The sequence below is a fragment of the Chrysemys picta genome, chromosome 4 (assembly GCF_011386835.1).
Source record: "Chrysemys picta bellii isolate R12L10 chromosome 4, ASM1138683v2, whole genome shotgun sequence".
Classification (NCBI taxonomy): Eukaryota; Metazoa; Chordata; order Testudines; family Emydidae; genus Chrysemys; species Chrysemys picta.
The window spans coordinates 73,493,537-73,512,697 of NC_088794.1; the positions used below are offsets into that span (position 1 = coordinate 73,493,537).

Sequence of the window (19,161 nt, forward strand, 5' to 3'; positions counted from 1 at the left end):
TCTGGTTGCAATTTACTCTTTAACCTCTCTACCATGTAGTCTTTATGTGTACACTCCCCACATGACCTTAACTACTGGATATGTTTTAGCATTATTATTTTTGTTTTTATGAAGCATGTTTTTTTCTTTTTGCAGAATATATATAGCTGTTTTATGTATTTTTATTTCGTCTAGTACTATTTGCTTTTGCAAGGCAATTGCCATAAACAGAATAAAATCTAGCAGAAGCAAATTTTATTAAAATATAAAGCATGACTAGGGTTTGTCTCCCCCCATGTTTCAAACACACATGGTTTCAACAGAATAAAAGTCTACTCTTGCTAAACCATTTCAGTTTGTCATTTTTGCAAGAAGAAAGGGAGAGACAATTTACATTGAACTCTTCCTTTTATATAGAATAGCAGAAATCCTTTTGGTTGTTAAGAGCAAGACTTTTTAGGTGGCACTAAGAAAATCTAACTTACGGATCTTTAACCGTGATCAATTTTCTGTATGGACAGTAGCAAATATTACTTTTCAAGACATAATTCCACTGAAGGAAAATGCAGCCTTTTATCAGGATTAAAATATTGGGATAGGTTCAGGAAACTGGACTGAAAACCCTCCTCAGATACCAGAATAAACATCTCTACCACCATTTACAGGAGTGCTAGCCAGTAAAACAAGTTGATGGTACACTAGTTGGACTGTAGGAGAAGAACGGGATGAAGGGAAAAAAGTCATTGATTTATTAATTTTGGTCTCTGCAATGCCTGTAAATTGTGAAAAATTACAGATTTGCAAAATGGAAACAAAAGGAGACTACCCGCTTTCATCTAAAAAAGTTTCTCATTTTCCTTGCACAGATTAGTGATACTCTTGAAAAAACAAAACCAATGGTCTATGTTCAGATTCTGAAATAGGTGGTTGGGTGATGACCTAAACATCCCTCCATATATATGCAGTTTTTATGTAAAAATCAGTCAATTAAGTTTGGGGTGTCTCACAAAGAATCCTCTTGTGAATCCTCTCCAAAACGTCTCAGGGCTTGCTTTGTGTTTACTGTGGGATCTTGACATAGAAGAATCGGTTTTATTTGAGGATGGCAAAAATTAGTTTGAAGACCCCCTCCCATAAGAGCTAAGGGAGGGTTCATAAACTCATTTTCCAATATCAACTATTTTCATTGGGTTATGAATAAGAGTATCATCAAGAACGTAGGCGATAACCTGGCCTTGGAATTCTAAAGCTATCCCAACAAAACCAACTGTAATAATATATAGAAAACATGGAACACACTGACAGCCATCTAGACTTAAAGAGTGATAAATAAAGCTAGAAAGAGACAGAGATGATATGTCTACAGCCAGCCATTGGGTTTGATCCTGCCAGGTGCTTGCAGAGAACCTGCAACTTCCAGTGACCTTGTAAATTGGAGTAATAGAAATGGGATGAAATTTAGTAGTGCAAAGTAATTCATTTAGGGACTAAAAGTTTTTGCTATCAGCTGGAGACTTACCAATAGGAAGTGACAGCGGAGGAGAAAGACCTGGGTGTATTGCGAGATTACAGGATGACTATGAGCCATCAATGTGATGTGGCTGTGAAAGAAGCTAATGCAGTCCTAGGAGACATCAGGTGAGGTATTTCCAGTAGAGACAGGTAAGTGTTAGTAGAATTATACAAGGCACTGGTGAGACCTCATCTGGAATATTGTGTGTAATTCTGGTCTCCCATGTTTAAAAAAGATGAATTCAACTGGAAAAGGTGCAGAGAAGGGCTACTTGGATGATCTGAGGAATGGAAAACTTACCTTATGAGAGGAGACTCAAAGAACTTGGCTTGTTTAGCCCAACCAAAAGAGGTCTGAGAGGAGATAGGACTGCTCTCTATAAATACATCAGAAGGATAAAGACTAGGGAGGGAAAGGAGTTATTTAAGTTAAATACCAATGTGGACACAAGAACAAATGGCTATAAACTGGCCCATCAACAAGTTTAGTCTCAAAATTACATTAAGGTTTCAGAGGAGTGAAATTCTGGAACTGCCTTCCAAGGGAAGCAGCAGGGGGCAAAAAACCTAACTGGCTTCCTGACCTAACTGGGGTCAGGAAGGAACTTTCCCCTGGATCAGATTGGCAGAGATCTTGGAGGTGGGGGTGGGGGTTCACCTTCCTCTACAGCATGAGGCACAGGTCATTTCCAGGTTTAAACTAGAGCAAATGGTGAATTCTCTGTAACTTGAAGCCTTTAAACCATGATTTGAGGACTTCAGTAACTCAGCCAGGGATTTGGGGTCTAGCCAGAGGTTTCAGGGGTGGGTGAGGTTCTGTGGCCTGCAATGTGCAGGAGGTCAAACTAGATTATCACGATGGTCTCTTCTGACCTTAAAGTCTATGAGTGATGCACCCCCATACCAGTGCCCCTTGTGTGATGGCCTGGCTAGCACTCTTTCAGTAGACACTCTTTCAGTAAAGTTTTTCTCATTTTATTAACACACACACACACACACACCCCAACTATTTCCCCCTTTCCAATCTCTTGGTTTACTGCAGCTTCCCCAACACCTTTTTTTTTATATATATATATATAAACTGCACCTTCCCTGATGACTTCCTTTCCCACGCCCCAAAAACTCACCAAAAAGCCTTATGTTGATTAGAATAGAAAGGGTGTCCACAGGTATTCTTTCTGTGAGAAACCACTTGTGTTTCTGTAGCTGAGCTGTTTCCTGAACATACATGCTACTTCTGTGGCTGACTACGTTAGGGACAAGTAAGGTAGTAGTGAGAAAGAGCAGAATGCTTTCAGATTGTTGCTTACTGCTTTACCTATAGCAACATGCCCATCTTCCAGCCCTCTTGCCCCAAAAACGTTTAATATTGCCACTACCCTGTTAGAATATATCACTGCTAGTCACCACAGCTTCTAAACACTGTACAAAGATTAAGTACTACAATAAGATGTCCAAGGAATGCTTCCTCTTTTTCCATATAGGAATATACATCAAACTTTTGGACTATAGAGGAACCAAGAGGAGTTAGCTGAAGATTTTGGATATTTGTCAAAAAAAATAAGGACTTGCATTTTACTATAAATTACTAAATAGAACAAAGAAACATTAACAGCTTTTAAAAAAACATTTGATGAACGTTGGTGAACAGGGGAGGTTGCACTATTGTTTCCAGCCTTATAATTAGTAAATTTACAAGGAAAATAAGATTAACCATAGTGGTAAGAAGTGATCCTGTCTTTAAAGACTACATATTTTCACTAATTAATCTTTTAAAATACTGCAGGACAGCTCTCTCACTACAAAGTTTACTAAAGAGAAACTTGGACTCACTCATTCATCTTTATGTCACTCAAAGTCTAACATATGAATTACACTGCTTTCCATAGAGACAAAGTGTAAATAAAGTAAATTTGTATCTCTTTCATGCTTGTAGTCATCTATGCCACAAACTAAGATTTATGTAATCCAGTTTGGGAGGACAGACAGAGGAAGAGTTAATAAAATCTTTGTCACAAGAATAAATTACCAGAATTGTGATACCTTAAAAACAACACCCTGGAGTTGGTACATTCACATCTATTGAAGCCAACCATCTGCGACAATTTGGGCAATTGTCCTTGAAGTCGAAATGGCTAAGAGTTTGTGCTGGCCACTGAGGCAAAAAATGATCAATGAAACCTTGTGACAAGGCCACCCTGGTACCCTACATGTTGGTGGCAAATGTAAATTTGGTGCCTGGAACATACAAACATTGTCTGAAATGGCTAAAGTTGTCCTTGTTAAACAGCTGACGAGCCTGAGCTTCAGTACCTGCACCTTATCTGAAGTATGCTGGCAAAGAAGCAGTGAAAACAAAGTTGAGGGCTCTCTATTTTTTTTCTCATATTGCCACCATGGGTTGCTCCAGTAAAAGCTGGCTATTGTACTTTTGCTTATTGTCCAATAGGCACTGGAGAGTTGGCAGGTGAGTAATGAGCAACTCAGCAATGTCTGATTCTGTACTGGCTGTGGATATCTTACCATCATCACTGTGTATGGTCCCACCAATACCACAGCTAACAATGAAGCTGAAGAAGGTTTTACCAGCAACTGCAGGTAGTCTTTAATGAAAGCCCAAGAAGGTAAGACATCATGACCCTGGGCAACTTTAATGTACAGATAGGAAAGGATTGCCAAAGTGGTTAAGTACAGTGGGGAAACTGAGCAAAAGAACAAGGGGTAGTGTAGTGAGTCGGTGTGGCTCCCCTCCTGCCCAGAAGGGGGAGCCCACGTGCAGGCACCAGAGTGGGGGGAGCCACCGCCGCCTGTCCCCGCCCCCCGGAAGTCAAGGGGCGGGACAGGAAGTATAAAGGCCGGCCGTCAGAGCTCAGTCCGCGGCCAGCCACCACAGGGAGCAGACGTGCGGCCGGGAGCTCCTGACCAGGAGACCTCCGAGGCCCGAGGCCTGGGCCCTAACTGGCCTGAGCTACCCCGGGCACGCTACGAGGAGGAGCCGCCGGAGCCCGTCCGCGCCCGCCGCTGGGAGAATCCCTGGGAGCCCCACCCCACCAACCCTGAGGGCGAGACGGCACCAGAACCCCTCCGCCCCTGCTGCTACCCGGAGGAGCCGCCCGAGTGCCGTTGGCCTGACTTCCCGGCAGAGCTACCGGACCTGCCACCAAGCCCTGGCCGAGAGGAGCCCATGCAGATGGACTGGCCCGAGTCCGGTGTGATGAACGAGGTAGGCTCTGAGGGGGATCGTGGAAGTAGCCCGGGGGTAGCCGACCCCGGTCCGGCTGCAAACGAGTGTGAGCCTATGTCAGTGTGTTGTGGTCTGGATACCCCACTGACCAGCAGCGGCAGTAACCGCTGCTAGGGCCCCGGGCTGGAACGCAGTGGAGTGGGTGGGCCTGCGTTCCCCCCTGCCACCCCCCGCTCACGGGTGGCAGGCTTCCCCCTCACCCAACGCTCGGCTACAGAAGCCTAGGCGTACCCTACCTATTTGCTGGCTCGCTCAGCCCCTGCAAACAAGGGCCTGAGCTTTAACTGTGTTTGCCCCGCCCTGATCCAGGGCCTGGGCTCCTAAACTGTTTATCCGCTCAGCCCCTGCAACTAAGGGCCTGGGCTAGAACGGTGTGGGCCCCGCCCTGATCTAGGGTCTGGGCTCCCTAGCTAGCCGTCGGTTTTGCTCCGTCCCTGCACCGGAGGGCCGGAGCTGCTGAGATAACTGTCTATCTACCCCAACTGTAGTGAGTCGGTGTGGCTCCCCTCCCGCCGGAAGGGTCGAGCCCCGGCAAGGACCTATTACACGTAGTTATTGCTGGAATTTGCAACTATCAATGACCTGGTGATCATGGGCTCGCTCTTCCCTTACCTGAAAATTCACAAGCAGACTTGGTATAGTCAAGTTGGTTTCACTAGGCCTGTGATCATGTTGTTGTCAAGACCAGTTGGCAGACACGAGTCATTGATGTATGATTTTGTAGATTTGCAGAACCTGACACTGACTTGTGGGTCTGGCTGACAAAAAGTGCAACTTTGACTTCAATGACAGCCAGCTAATGGGCTGAAACTCTTATTAGAAATGAACTATCAAATGGCTTTCCAATCTGAACTTCTCGAAGCCACTGAAGAAACAGAGACTGCAGTTTCACTTCTTGTCATCTGATGAGGAGTGGCATTATTTCAAGACCTCAGTGCTGATCACTGCCAACTTGGTACTGAACCCTCAGCCCTTCAAATATCAACCATTGATCACACCAGTTTGAGCACATTTGTCAAGCGCAAAAGGAACAGCTGAATGAGTTCAACATTGGAATGTTGTCTAGTCACTAAGTAAGAAAGATAAAGAATTCTGGGGGTCAACACAGGTAGCCAGGTTAGAACAGGCAGCTGCCAGGCAAATTTCAGCAGCCTCCATTCAACTTTGCACTGACTGTGGAGGAAGGTGGCACCATTTTGCCCAGTGAAGAATTGGGATGGTGGCATTAACCAGCCTGCAAGATCGCTAACATCAATGGGAAGGTCATTTTTAGATATTTCTCAATTGTCTGGTACCTACTGTCCCTCTTCCCACTCTAGTATAAGTGTGAATTCCAATAGAGCCACCCTCCTTCAGATCTCTTGTTGCTCGGTTTGCCATCCACAAGTTGAAGTCTGGGAAGGCACCAGAAGTTTGTAACGATACCCCCAAATTGATAAAGACAATGACTACTATTTTTCCATAGTTGCATAGGCTCTGCTAGACCATCTGGCGCATGAATATCAAATCTGATGACCGGAAGGGCATTATTCTGTCTCTGTTCAAAATGGGCCAGAAGGTCAAATGTAGCAACTATAAATGCATTGTGTTGTTGGCAGTCTCAGGGGAAAAGTCTTTTCAAAAAGTGCATCACTGATTCAAGATATTATCATGGAAGCAAAGGCCAGTCTAGTCAGTGCAGCTTTAGAACTGGGCCGTTCCACTATTGACCAGATTTTTACCTTGACACAGCTTTTCTGAGAAGATGGCTGAATTTAATAAGCTGCGCATAGCACTTTTAAAATAGGCTTTCATCAGGCCTTTGGTTCAGCGCATCAAGCAAACTTGTGGGATCTGATCAGGTGACTCGGCATTCCTGGGAAGATAGTGTTATTAATAGAAGAGCACTCTCTACTGGAGCAGAAAGCGGTGTTTGAATTAATGGTAGATATCCAGCACATTTTCCTATTTCCACAGGAGTTCAGCAAGGCTGTGTCATCACCATTGTTGCTCAGTATCAGCACTGACTGACTTATGGATAAGCTTGAAGAGGCAGTTGATGGTGGCATTGAGCTGAACACCATTTTACTTGGAAACCTCAAATACCAGTGACATTGCCTCATTGGTTCAGTTTGGTAAATTACTGCAGTTGATGGGTGATCTTACCAGGCAAAAATTAGCATGTATTGATTTGGTTATCAATTCAGAAAAAAAAAACCTAGTCCCCTCCCTAGCCATTACTATCAAGCAGTCTTTGTAGCATTGCAACAATGTTTGTAGCAAGAGTCCAACTCTAGATTACAACCAACACAGTACTGTATTAACTTGCCCAGACACAATATCAAGCAGGTGGCAACTCTCAGATACAGTAAATCCTCGCTTAACGTTGTAGTTATGTTCCTGAAAAATGGGACTTTAAGCAAAACAATGTTAAGAAAATCCAATTTCCCCATAAGAATTAATGTAAATGGGGGGGGGGGGGGAAGTTAGGTTCCAGGGAAATTTTTTTCACCAGACCAAAATAAAAAAAAACACCCCAAAACAAATTTTTATATTTTTTTATATACATACACACACACACACACACACATATACATATACATACACACACACACACACACATATACATATACATATACATATACATACACACACACACACACATATACATATACATACACACACACACACACACACACATATACATATACATACACACACACACACATTTAAAAAAAACAATTTAATACTATATACAACAATGATGATTGTGAAGCTTGTTTGAGGTGGTGAACTTAGAGGGTGGCATATTTCCTGGGGAATGCCTTACTCCTAAATGATGAACTAGCATTCGGCTGAGCCCTCAAGGGTTAACACATTGTTGTTAATGTAGTCTCACACTCTACAAGGCAGCACGAATGGAGGGAGGGGAGAGGAGACAGCATGGCAGACAGAGAGACAAACCCTGTGTGGGGGACAGAGCGAGAGAGAAATGCACATTGCCCCTTTAAGTATGCCGACCCCACTCTTAAATACATTGCCTTTTAAAAAAAAAATCAGGATGTTGAGACAGCAGCTGCGTCCAGCAAGCTCTCTCTGTCCTGAGCCCTGCCCTGTCCCCACCCTGCTCTATATGGAGAAGGGGTAAGCGGGGGGGGGGGGGGGGGGGAGAGACACCCTGACATTACTCTCCCTTTCCCCCCTTCCCTGCACAGCAAGCAGGAGGCTCCGAGAGCAGCTCCAAGGCAGAGGGCAGGAGCAACACATGGCAGTTGGGGGGAGGGACAGCTGAACTGCTGGCAATTGATAGCCTGCTGAGCAGCTGCTGCACAGGGAACTTAGGGGAGTGTGGAGTTGAAAGGGGGGATGCCAGTCCACCCTGGTTCCAAGCCCCCACACCAGCTAGCTGCAACGGGCTGCTCTTCCTGCAAGCAGTGGACAAAGCAGGCGGCTGCCAAACAACGTTATAAGGGAGCATTGCACAACTTTAAATGAGCATGTTTTCTAATTGATCAGAAACGTAACAACGAAACAATGTTAACCGGGATGACTAAGTGAGGAGTTACTGTACTTGGTGCTGTCATATTAGAATGGAAGACCAATGAATTACAAAATGCATTTATTAGAGGCAGTGCTTAAGTATGTTCGAAAGATATGGACACTTTCATAGCAGCAGCCATCTGGGCCCTTAAGTTGTATCTCAGGAGAAGTCATTACATCAAGTTTCCTATGAAGCTGTGACTCCAAAGAACCACAGTTACATCAACGTTATTAGCAACAGAGGGTCCTGTGGCACCTTTAAGACTAACAGAAGTATTGGGAGCATAAGCTTTCATGGCTCTGTTTCCAAACAAATAGCTGGACATGAGGCAACTGGGAAAGCTAAGGTGGTGGTTTTTTATATTTTTTATTTTAACTGCTTAGCCATCTGGAAAAGGTTCTTAGTTTAAAAAAGATTTGGAATTATTTTATTTTCTTATTTATCTAGGAATGTGTCCTCTCTTGCTGAAAAAAGTGATTGAGAAACCAATTTGGCTATTAAAAGCACTTGGTCTTTTTCAAAGGCAATTACTATTGAAACCACCATGATACATTATTCATATCACCAGAGTGCTGTCTCTCCTACTACTGTACTAGACCCTCCTTGCTCAGCTAGAGGGACAGATATGGCAAATGACTTGAGCTCAACAAGCTTTCATTTCCTGCTCCCTCAATGTTACACAAAGTCTGCAGCAAGCAGGCCAGGTACCTTTTTAGCTCAAGAAGAATGCCCAAAATAATGTGAAGGGCTACATAAAGTTACCTATATAAAACAAGTTGATAGTTTATAGCTATCTTTCCTATTGTTATCATTATTGCTACAGAATAGAGAAAAACTTCACAAGTAGTGATCACCGATCTTAAATCTAGGCTACAATGGATAGCATGAGAAAAATTTGGCAAATTATGTTCTTACGATAAGCTAGTTACCAAATAGCACTGGATACTGCAAGCGGATACATACCGTTAGCAAAGTTGTAACTTACACAGGTTACCTACACTAAATCCAGTTTTATCAGTGGTAGAAGTCAGTTCTAGGAACTCAAATTTACCTCAAAATATTTAAAATAACCAAGTAATGGAAAGTAATACGACTATATCAAGCTTCTACAGAATCACTAAATCAAAATATTAGTTAGCCTGTCATAAGTTAGAGGAAGAATTTTATTTAGAAGTTCTAGACCTTTCAGAGCCTTTTTAAAAATTCAAGCTGCCTGAAGAGTTCCGGTTCTTTTAAATAATTTTACTACACAATTGTGTAAAGCTACTTTAAGTGGCACTGAATGAAGACACTACACATACATAGATAAAAGCTTCAAGACATGAATAGGGACTTTGCAGCTCATGTTGAGGTCCCCAAAAGCGTGCTTCTACTCCCATGGAAGGGAATGGCAAAACTCCATTGGCTTATTGGGAACAGCAATAGTCCTGAAAATGTTTAGACTGAATCACCCAAGTCTGTGAGATTTAGATGGAAAGACCTTCCATAGGATTTCACAGATACCAAAATAAGTGTTACCTTCATAGCATAGGGATTCTGCTCAAAGACCCATGTGTGGGTATAAGCAATTTTTGGATATTTATCTGATCCAAACCCAAATGTCAAACTTTTGGATGTACATCCTTCTAACTAAGACAGTTTTCAGACAGCTTTAACATATGCTGTGAGCCCTGGACCAATCATGATCTACTCCTAGCCTCAGAATCACTATACAAGAATACAATGTACACAATATATGAAACAGCATATTTTTAGAACTAAATTTTACATCTTTGAATTGATCAAATATGACATCTTCATATTATAATTCAAATTAGGGCATCTAATACTCCAAGAAATCACATTATGTGACACAGTTCCAAATAAAAATCACTAATGTCTAAAACCCAATGCCTGCAGTCAAGAACAGTTTTAAAATACCTTCTAAAGTATGCAACAAAAATATAAAGTTGTCCCAGAAACAGAACAGAGTAACAGATACACCCCAACTCAAATATACTGCTTTCTAAACAGGTATGTGTTATATAGGTTACACGTAACATGAAACATTCATAAAGAGGAATAGACATCATCTGACTGACAGATGTGACTAAAGGTATTCCCAGAAAAGCATACTGCTGGCTAATTACACTGCCAGCCTCTGCTTCACTATGCTCCAGACCCGGGGAACCCAGATGAGAGTGCAGAGTGCAAAACCTCTAAGATACTGACAGTGCCAATGCAATCCTGCAAATCTTATTAATAACCACTGACTATATTGCCAGTGATAGGTGTACATACTAAGTGAACTTCTGACACAGGTTCCTTCCTTTAGGGCTACGCATGAGGGATGCTGAATTCACCACATAAATGAAATTATGCCACACTGCAATCAAGGAGAATTTCTGACTTCCTATCCAGCATCAGTTATGGCCAGACCTCCCCCATAGGCATCCATCCAGTTTAAGTATAATACAGATGGACAAGGACATGATAGAGTTGTGAAGCACCTGAAACAATTGCCAATCCCAGGAGCAAGAGAACTATTACATGCAAAATTTCCAGGAGAAGCTGGATATAAAATGGGATCCAAATGTATATCCACGGAGTTAAAAACTATTACTAAAATCGTATTGCTCCTTATTAGAGCTATGTATTTTTACAGTTGCATATCTGACTTCACACTGAACATTCCTCAAACTATTGATACAAAATGGGTGCAACAACATGAGCAAGCCTGGTTTTCTTCCTCTGCCCAATTGCCAAGGTGAGACAAATTTATTAGCCAGCCATAGCTCTAATTACTATAGTCATCAGCAAACTACTTCACAACCTTTTGCTGTGCCCACTGTACTGACATCTGGACCTTTTCCAGTGAACACGCAGGATCTTTATTCCCAGCACCAAAGAGAACGAAATAGTAAAGGCAATGTCTGTTGGACTAACTACTTGGACATGCCTGTATAAAACGTTCTAAAAAGTGTAATGGACCATGAATCTTTTTTCCAAGTATAAATCCTGAAATCTGTAATAGGCCCTTCCAGCTGCCACTAACACTACCTTACATGCCAAACTGAGTGGCCAGTAGTCTCTGGGTGGCTCTTACTACAGTACTACTCTGGCTTCTGGCCTGGCCGTGGCAGGGCATTGGAGGGAAGAGGAGAACAGGAGGCAGGGCCTCATGGCAGGGGCAGTGAGTAGTCTCTGGGCAGTAGTCTCAGCTGCCTCAAAGAAAATTTCTTTGCAATGAGGAAATACTCCTGTGATAAATGAAAGGGGTGGAGTGGGGTGGGGGGCTCTCTTTTATGGACACCTAGCCAGCCAGTTAGCTATAAAATCCCTCTTAGTAGCTGTTCTCTTCTTGCTTTACCTGTAAAGGGTTAAAAGTCTCACTGCTATGCATAGGTAAAAGGAAGTGAGTGGGCATCTGGCCAAAAGACCCAATGGGAAGGCTAGAACTTTTTAAAATTGAGAAAAAAAACTTCCTTTGTCTGTCTGTTTTTATAGATACTGCGCATCTTATAGATTGGACTATATAAAACAAACATTCTACTGATAAGTCATGGCCTGATGTTTTTGTGGGCCGGGGGGCGGGGGGGGGAGAGAAGGGGAAAGGACTCTTGAAATCTTCCACTAATTAAGAGAAAATATAAACCCTCTAAGGACTCCGTAGGGCAGAGAATGGGGGCTTTTATCAACTTGTATGTTGGGGGTCTGTCCCTTTTCATGTACTTTTCCTACTTTCAGCTTTAAGTTGCAGGTGTAATGGGCAGCAAATAGAGCCTGAGACCATGAGGTTTCTTTGGTTTTGACAATACACCTTAGCTATCTTGGATGTGATCCCCACCAATTTGTCCTATGCTGCCTTTGCCAGTCCCGCTGCTGGGAGAGAGGGGGAAATTTTGCCTGTCAAAACACCTTGCTGAAACCTAGGGAGATGGAGGGACATGCTGAAACCTAACATCTGGGGACACGGCTGTTTATTCCTGCGTCTCCAGTGCCAGCTTCCACTGGATGAACCAATCTACACTCACCCACTTACCTCTGGTTGTAACAAAGCCTCTCCCCGCCCCTCCCCCCCGGGCTTTTTCCTTCCATCTCCACCCGTTATTTGTTTATGTTAAATTGAAGGAAATGGATTAAAACTAAATCACAACTTTGTGAGCGAACTGAAAATATTTGATTGCAGCCTATTTAAATGGCTTATGATAGCCATACTAACATTACTATTGTAATTTCTGAAGCCTATAGGGCTATGTCTACTCTGTAATTAAACACCTGCGGCTGGCCCATATCAGCTGACTCTGACTCATGGGACTCGGGCTAAGGGATTGTTTAATTGCAGAGTAGATGCTTTGGCTCTGGCTGCAGCGCAAGCTCTGGGACCCTGTGAGAGGGAAGGATCCCAGAGCTTGGGCTCCAGCTTGAGCCCAAGTGTCTACACAGCAATTAAACAGCGCCTTTGCCCGAGCCAGCTGACAGGGGCCAGCCGTGGGTGTTTAATTGCAGCATAGACATACAAAATCAGCTTTGTCTCTTAGGGTAAGTTGTTTTTCTTGTAGCACACACTTAATACAAGTAAAAAGGGTTACACCATGTGTAGTCACTGAAAAGTTAGAGCTCAAGATCCTTGAAAGAGATCCCTCAGTCACTCTGGGGTGTAATGTAACATTAAAATAATCCCATAACCATGGTAATCCAAGTTTCTGCATCACTTAAACCTAAAATGCCAAGTGCTATGTATCACAGATACAGAATACGGCACAAATGATAGCATAACACTTCTGTTAGCCATCACTACAGCAGAGTGAGTGGGGTACACCTGCTTAACCTCACATGAAAAATCACTTGTCACATTTTGCAAATCATAATTTAGATAGATTTGGATTGGTAAACATGGTGACATGAATCAGCACATATCCCCCTCCTCTTATAAGCTATGAATCTGTTATGGCATAACAGATACCTGACCTCCTCTTCACAGTTGAAAAGATGTTTAATGAATCACAAAAATGTGTGCTTTGCTAAACTTCACCTGTCTAAAATGAAAAATGGCACATGCAGAATGTTTGGTTCATATACATCAGCCTATTAATATGAATGTTTAAATCATGTACTAACTCTTTTGCTCAGTGTTTTTTGCTCTGGTTAAAAAAAGGAGGGGGGACTTTTTCAGTAGAGTATTCAAGAAACTGAAAGGGACACACATGAGAACCAAGTCACCTTTGAAAAAGAACTGAATCAGGAGTTAAATTAAAGTGCTTAGGATTCAATCCTGTCTTCCACAACAACCGGATTATCTTATAAAAGCAACAACTTTAGTAAAGCAGCAATTACTTTAAAAATAACTAGTAATTGCACTATAGTATTCCCTTACAGTGCCAGGATTCATGACAGAGAAAGTGATCAAAGCAAGGTGCAAATCTGGAAATGGCTCATTGGAAACAAGACGGCTGTCAATAGTACAGTACCCCAGAATTGTATTAGTTTGACATCTCTCTTCCTTTCAGTTATTCTTCTCCCTGTGGGGCTCTCCTAACTTGGGGACTAAATCTATTGGACCTAGGCAAAAAATGTCTACTGTATGGGCCAGTTTTTAATATGGGCTCCTTTTCTGCACCCACAGATTGTAGATGACATTGATGTCATTGTTTAGATCAGAGGTGGACAAACTATGGCCTGCAGGCCAGATCCAGCCTGCAAGCCATTTTAAGCCAGCCCATGAGCTCCCGCTGAGGAGCGGGGTCTGCGGCTTGCCCCGTTTCGGTGCTCCAGCTAGGGCACTAGGTCGGGGGCCGCACCACACGGCTCCTGGAAGCAGCCACATGGCCCCGCTCTGGCTCCTATGTGCTCCAATGGGAGCCTGCAGATGGGGCAGCATGCAGAGCCACCTGGCCACGCCACCACATAGGAGCCGGAGAAAGGACATGCCACTGCTTCCGGGAGCTGCTGGAGTTAAGCTCCGCTCAGAGCCTGCACCCCTGAGCCTCTCCCCACACCCAAACCCACTGCCCCAGCCCTGATCCCCCTCTCGCTCTCCAAACCCCTCGATCCCAGTCCAGAGCACCCTCCTACAAACCTCTCATCCCCAGCCCCCCCCCCCCCGGAACCCCTCTCGCCCCCCCAGCCCGAACCTGCACCCCTCCCCCTGCACCCCTGCCCCAGCGCTGATCCTCCTCTTGCTCTCCAAAGCCCTCAATCCCAGCCCGGAGCACCCTCCTACACCCCAAACTCCTCATCCCCAACCCTACCCCAGAGCCCTCACCCTTTCCTGCACCCCAACCCCAATTTTGTGAGCATTCATGGCCCGCCATACAATTGCTATTCCCAGATGTGGCCCTCATGCCAAAAAGTTTTCCCACCCGTGTTTCGATGTACAGCTACCTGAATTTGCAACCACAGTCAGCTGCTTAAGCATCTAGTTGTGCTTATTGTTGCAGGTTCAAGGAAATGAGGTCTATTGAGGACCTATTTAAATCAGACCCTATATCCACTCCATTTTGCAGAACAGAATAAGTAATGGAAGCACTGCTCTGCTAGGTGCATGAGCTAAAAAAAAACAAAAAAAAAACTAGTTTCTTGCATACAGGTGAAATTAACCCACCTTATTCTTCAAACTGATCACTTCATTTACAAGTTAATTCATTTTAAATAAATTAATGGCACAGTATTTCTACATAATGCATTTTTAGTTTAATATAGAGAAAGTGTGTTTATTTCATATATGTTAAGTGGATTCTTCAGTGTCTGTTGATAAGGCTTATTATAGTTTCCCCCTACTTTTTTCCTATTAGCTCAGGCTCCATTTTTACAGCCCGGTAGTCCTTACTACTCCGAATGGGTCCAGTTTGATAACCTAGTAACTGGAGGAGAAAAAAACCTAATCATTTTTCTTCCATACTTTAGCTAGCCTGGAAAAGCCCAGGGAAAACTTTGCTGTCTCCCTTCTCCTCCTAACGTACTGCATTGTGAAGCCAGTGAAGTGATCTACATGAGAAATGCTCTAGTATTTAATTCCTAATCGAGGGTAACGTGATGACCCTTTCCTTCAATTCTCTCACCATGTTTATTAAACCAATTGAGCAAGGAAAACTTTTCCTCCACTTCTTCCTCAAATTAAGCTCTGCTCACCCACAGAAGTGTTATACTAATAGTTATTTTCAACAAATAGGACCAAATTTTATGTTGGCATAACTCCACTGAAATCAGCACAATTATGTCAACAAAGAATGTGGCTCATTATTTAATGACAAACTTGGTTTGTCAAGAACTTAGTTCTATAGAATCTTTCCTTTTGACAAAACAAGCATTCAGGAACTCTGAGAAAACATGCTTGAGAAAACTATAGCTCCCAGTTTTACCAGAACAGCTCCATCCTTTATAGATGAAATAGCCCCATCACTAGAGATTTACAGAGTAATAAAGGACCACTGAATCTTTAAACAAATCTGTTATTATTGGGCACTTAACTAAACATTTAAATATTTAGCATCTCATACTGCATCAAGGCAGTTGTAGTTTTATGTAGTCCAGTGTACAGACTATGGAAGTCTACCTAGTATACTTTATCCTGTGCATTTTTACAGCCATGAAGGTGCAGTCCTGATTCCTGTAAAAAGCCCCAATAATTGGCCTGATCACAAAGAAGCTACGTGAAGGCCCAAAATATGTTCCTCTCCAGCTAAGTCAGAGTATCAAGGGTGCTGCTCTGTGACCTGCCACACACTGGCTATAGTAGACTGCAGCAGCAACATGCAGGGAGAGGTAAAAGTGGTCAATCCACATAACTGCATGTCCACCAGGGATGTCACCAAAGCATTCTTCTGTGTTCTGCATGATAAAGCCCTTCCAAAGTAGAACTTAATATTCAGGGGCTGCAGATGCTTACACTCATGTGCAGTGGCATACCACTAGTCCCACTGCCTTTTCAGCACCACATGCCTGCTGAAGGAGAACAGGATAGGAACCTGGTGAATGGAAGTCTTAAAACAAACAAAAACAAAAACAAAAACACCTCACCACCAGTCACTTAACTAGCTTCATCAGGAATTGCAAAATTATCCACTAACCTCCAAGACAAGGATGCTAAGAAAGTTGGGTGTCATCTTATGTTGCTAGCATATATTTTTTAAATACTTGCCGCATGAAGCTGTGTCTTCATTAAATTACAGCATTTCAGAACTTATGAATACACTGGTTTAGGCAGTGCATATTTCTTTAAAAAATAATCCTAATTAGAGAGTCAGGACAGGAGAGTGGAGAGCCATCATACCAGGGAAAAATTAAACATTTTCAATATGCCACCATTATTTTCCCAACACTATGGTAAAAGAGAAGATTGGAGTTTCTGTGCTGCAAGATCACCCTCCCTGCCAGAAGTTGGTCATGCTCATGGTGCGTGGGGGAGGGGAAACCCTGTTTAAACAAACATAGATACTCATCAGAAACAGCAAGTAAAAAAATCCCACAATTTACATCTAAACTGATTTCTACTCAATGTTGCTTCAGATGGAGAAACACCCCTTAAAACAACTAAATATGAGAACCTATTTCATGGCCCTCTTGCCAGGGTTTGTGATCCTGTAACCAGATACTGTTCCATTTACACTGCAAAGATCATCATCAAAGGCTCAATTCTGCAAAGCACAGAGTATCTTGAACTCCTACCGATTTCAGTGGCAGTTGGGAACACTTGGCACCTAATGGAATAGCGCCTTAATTACCTCCCTCTTTAGAGAGACTGCAGCACTAAAGTAGATTGAGTTGCTCTGACTGAGTTTTGAAGACCCAATTCCTACCTGAATTATAGGTTGATATAATCCTACATTTACAAAAGCTGTAAAGAGATTAGTTTTTTTTAAGCATAAAACAAACTTCTGTAATCCAAATATTACTAGCTAAAAGGAAGGCATCTTACCTTAAAGCATCAAAGCTGTCATATGATCCAACTGTGTAGTGTCTAAACAATTTCTTTGTTCTATCCGTTCGAGTTTCTGCGTAAAGATGGAAGATACAAAACTTTTAATAATACTTCTATACTTACAGAATGAAAAATAATCTAGTGCTCTTTTTATTTGTAATTTGAAAAACAAATTTTATTTTCTCTGTTTTATATTAATACAAACCACTGGGAGTATCTCAAAGTATGGTCTCAAGTGCTTCAGGTGAGAAAAATGTTTATTTTGCAATTGATAAAATATAGATATTCCACATCACTCATACACACTGAGTACAAGATTAGTAGTAATTTTTCTTCGAGTGCATCACTTACAAGAAATTTTCCTTACTCAGAAAGATCAGATGTTGCAAGTTACTTGACAAAGCTGTCCACATCTGTAAACTCCTGACAACCAATCTTAATCTGATTTTTCCCCTAGATTGGACTATAAATATCAACCTCCTTTTGAGGAGGAGGAGGAGAATGCAAAATAGTAATTTTGGACTTTGGGACCACAATCAAAGCCATTTGAATAATTCATAACTATCAGTAAGAAAATGGGGGCAGAAGAAGAGATGTGTGTGCTGTCATCCATCATTGCCAAACAAATCACAAAAGAAAACAACATCATCAGTGTAGAATTTGTACCCTCTTTACATCTATAAAAGGGATAACACTGTTAGAATATAAAAGGACTTAAAAAGGGAGGAAGCATAGCAATATAACTGCCAAAAAGCCATTTGAAAAGTCAGCCATGTTACACCTTGGGAGACACTTTTGTGAAAAATATATAAAACCTACAGACAGGGGTGGTAGCATCAAACTCATCTTCAAGACCACAAGCTCTTTTTTCAAATAAATCCCCCTTCCACTTTTCCAAACCCTATTATCACATTAACATTGGTTTAATGTTGATAAAAGTTTAAGAAAAGATTTAAATTTAGCATCACATATACAAAATAATGTGTAGTTGTTCTCTGAAGATGTACAGCAAAACCTATCAATAAAAAGGAGGTTTTTTAAGTACATCAGGAACATCCTAAATTGGTATTGGTCCATTACTAGATGGAAATAGTAGAATTATCAATAATAATGCAGAAAAGATAAATGTTCAGTAAATATTTCTGGTCTGTATTTGGGAAAAAGGTGAAATAATCATATATGATACCACTTTCTCCATTCCACTAGTATCTCAGGGGAATACTATACAGCATCTCCTAAAGTCAGATATTTTAAAAAATCTTGCACTCCAGGGCTCTTAAAGGGCTGGCTTAGAAACTAGCTGGACCATTAATGTTGATGTTCAAAAAACCTCGGGGCACTGCAGAAGTTCCAAAAGTCTGGGGGGAAAAAAGCTAATGTTGTGTCAATATTTAAAGAGAGTAAATGGGATGACCAGGGTAATTATAGGCCTGTCATCGATCCTGGGCAAGATAATGGAGTGGCTCATAAAAGACTCAGTTCATAAAGAATGAAAGGAGGGTAATAATAATTAATGCCAATCAACATGAGTTTATGGAAAATAGATCCTGTCAACCTAATTTGATACCTTTTATGAGATTACACGTTTGATAAAAGTAATAGTGTTGATGTAATATAATTAAACTTCTGTAAGGCATTTGAGTTGGTACCACACAACATTTTGATTAAAAAAAACTTGAATATAAAATTAACATGGCACACATTAAATGGATTAAAAACTGGCTAAATTATAGCTCTTCAACATAATTGTAAATGGAGAATCAAGTGGGTGTGTTTCTAGTTGGGCCCTGGAGGGATCGATTCTTGGATATTTAACATTTTTATCTATGACCTGGAAGGAAACAAAACCATTACTAATAAAGTTTGCAGATGACAAAAATTGATGGAGTGGCACAAATAAAGAGGACGGGTCACCAATATAGAGGGATCTGGATCAGTTGGTAAGCTGGGCTCAAGCAAATATGTATTTTCATATGGCTAAATGTATACACCTAGGAACAAAGAACA

The 19,161-nt window shown here is 41.9% G+C and overlaps 1 protein-coding gene across 13 annotated transcripts in view; it reads right to left on the bottom strand.

Moving 5' to 3' along the window:
* Positions 1–19,161, bottom strand: part of SHANK2 (SH3 and multiple ankyrin repeat domains 2) — a 640,917-nt gene that overhangs the window by 203,930 nt on the left and 417,826 nt on the right. For all 13 annotated transcript variants that reach the window (XM_065592634.1, XM_024100174.3, XM_005304567.4 and 10 more), the window contains one exon: positions 17,152–17,227. In XM_065592634.1, coding sequence (XP_065448706.1) covers positions 17,152–17,227 — 76 coding nt within the window. The remainder of the gene's footprint in view (positions 1–17,151; positions 17,228–19,161) is intronic.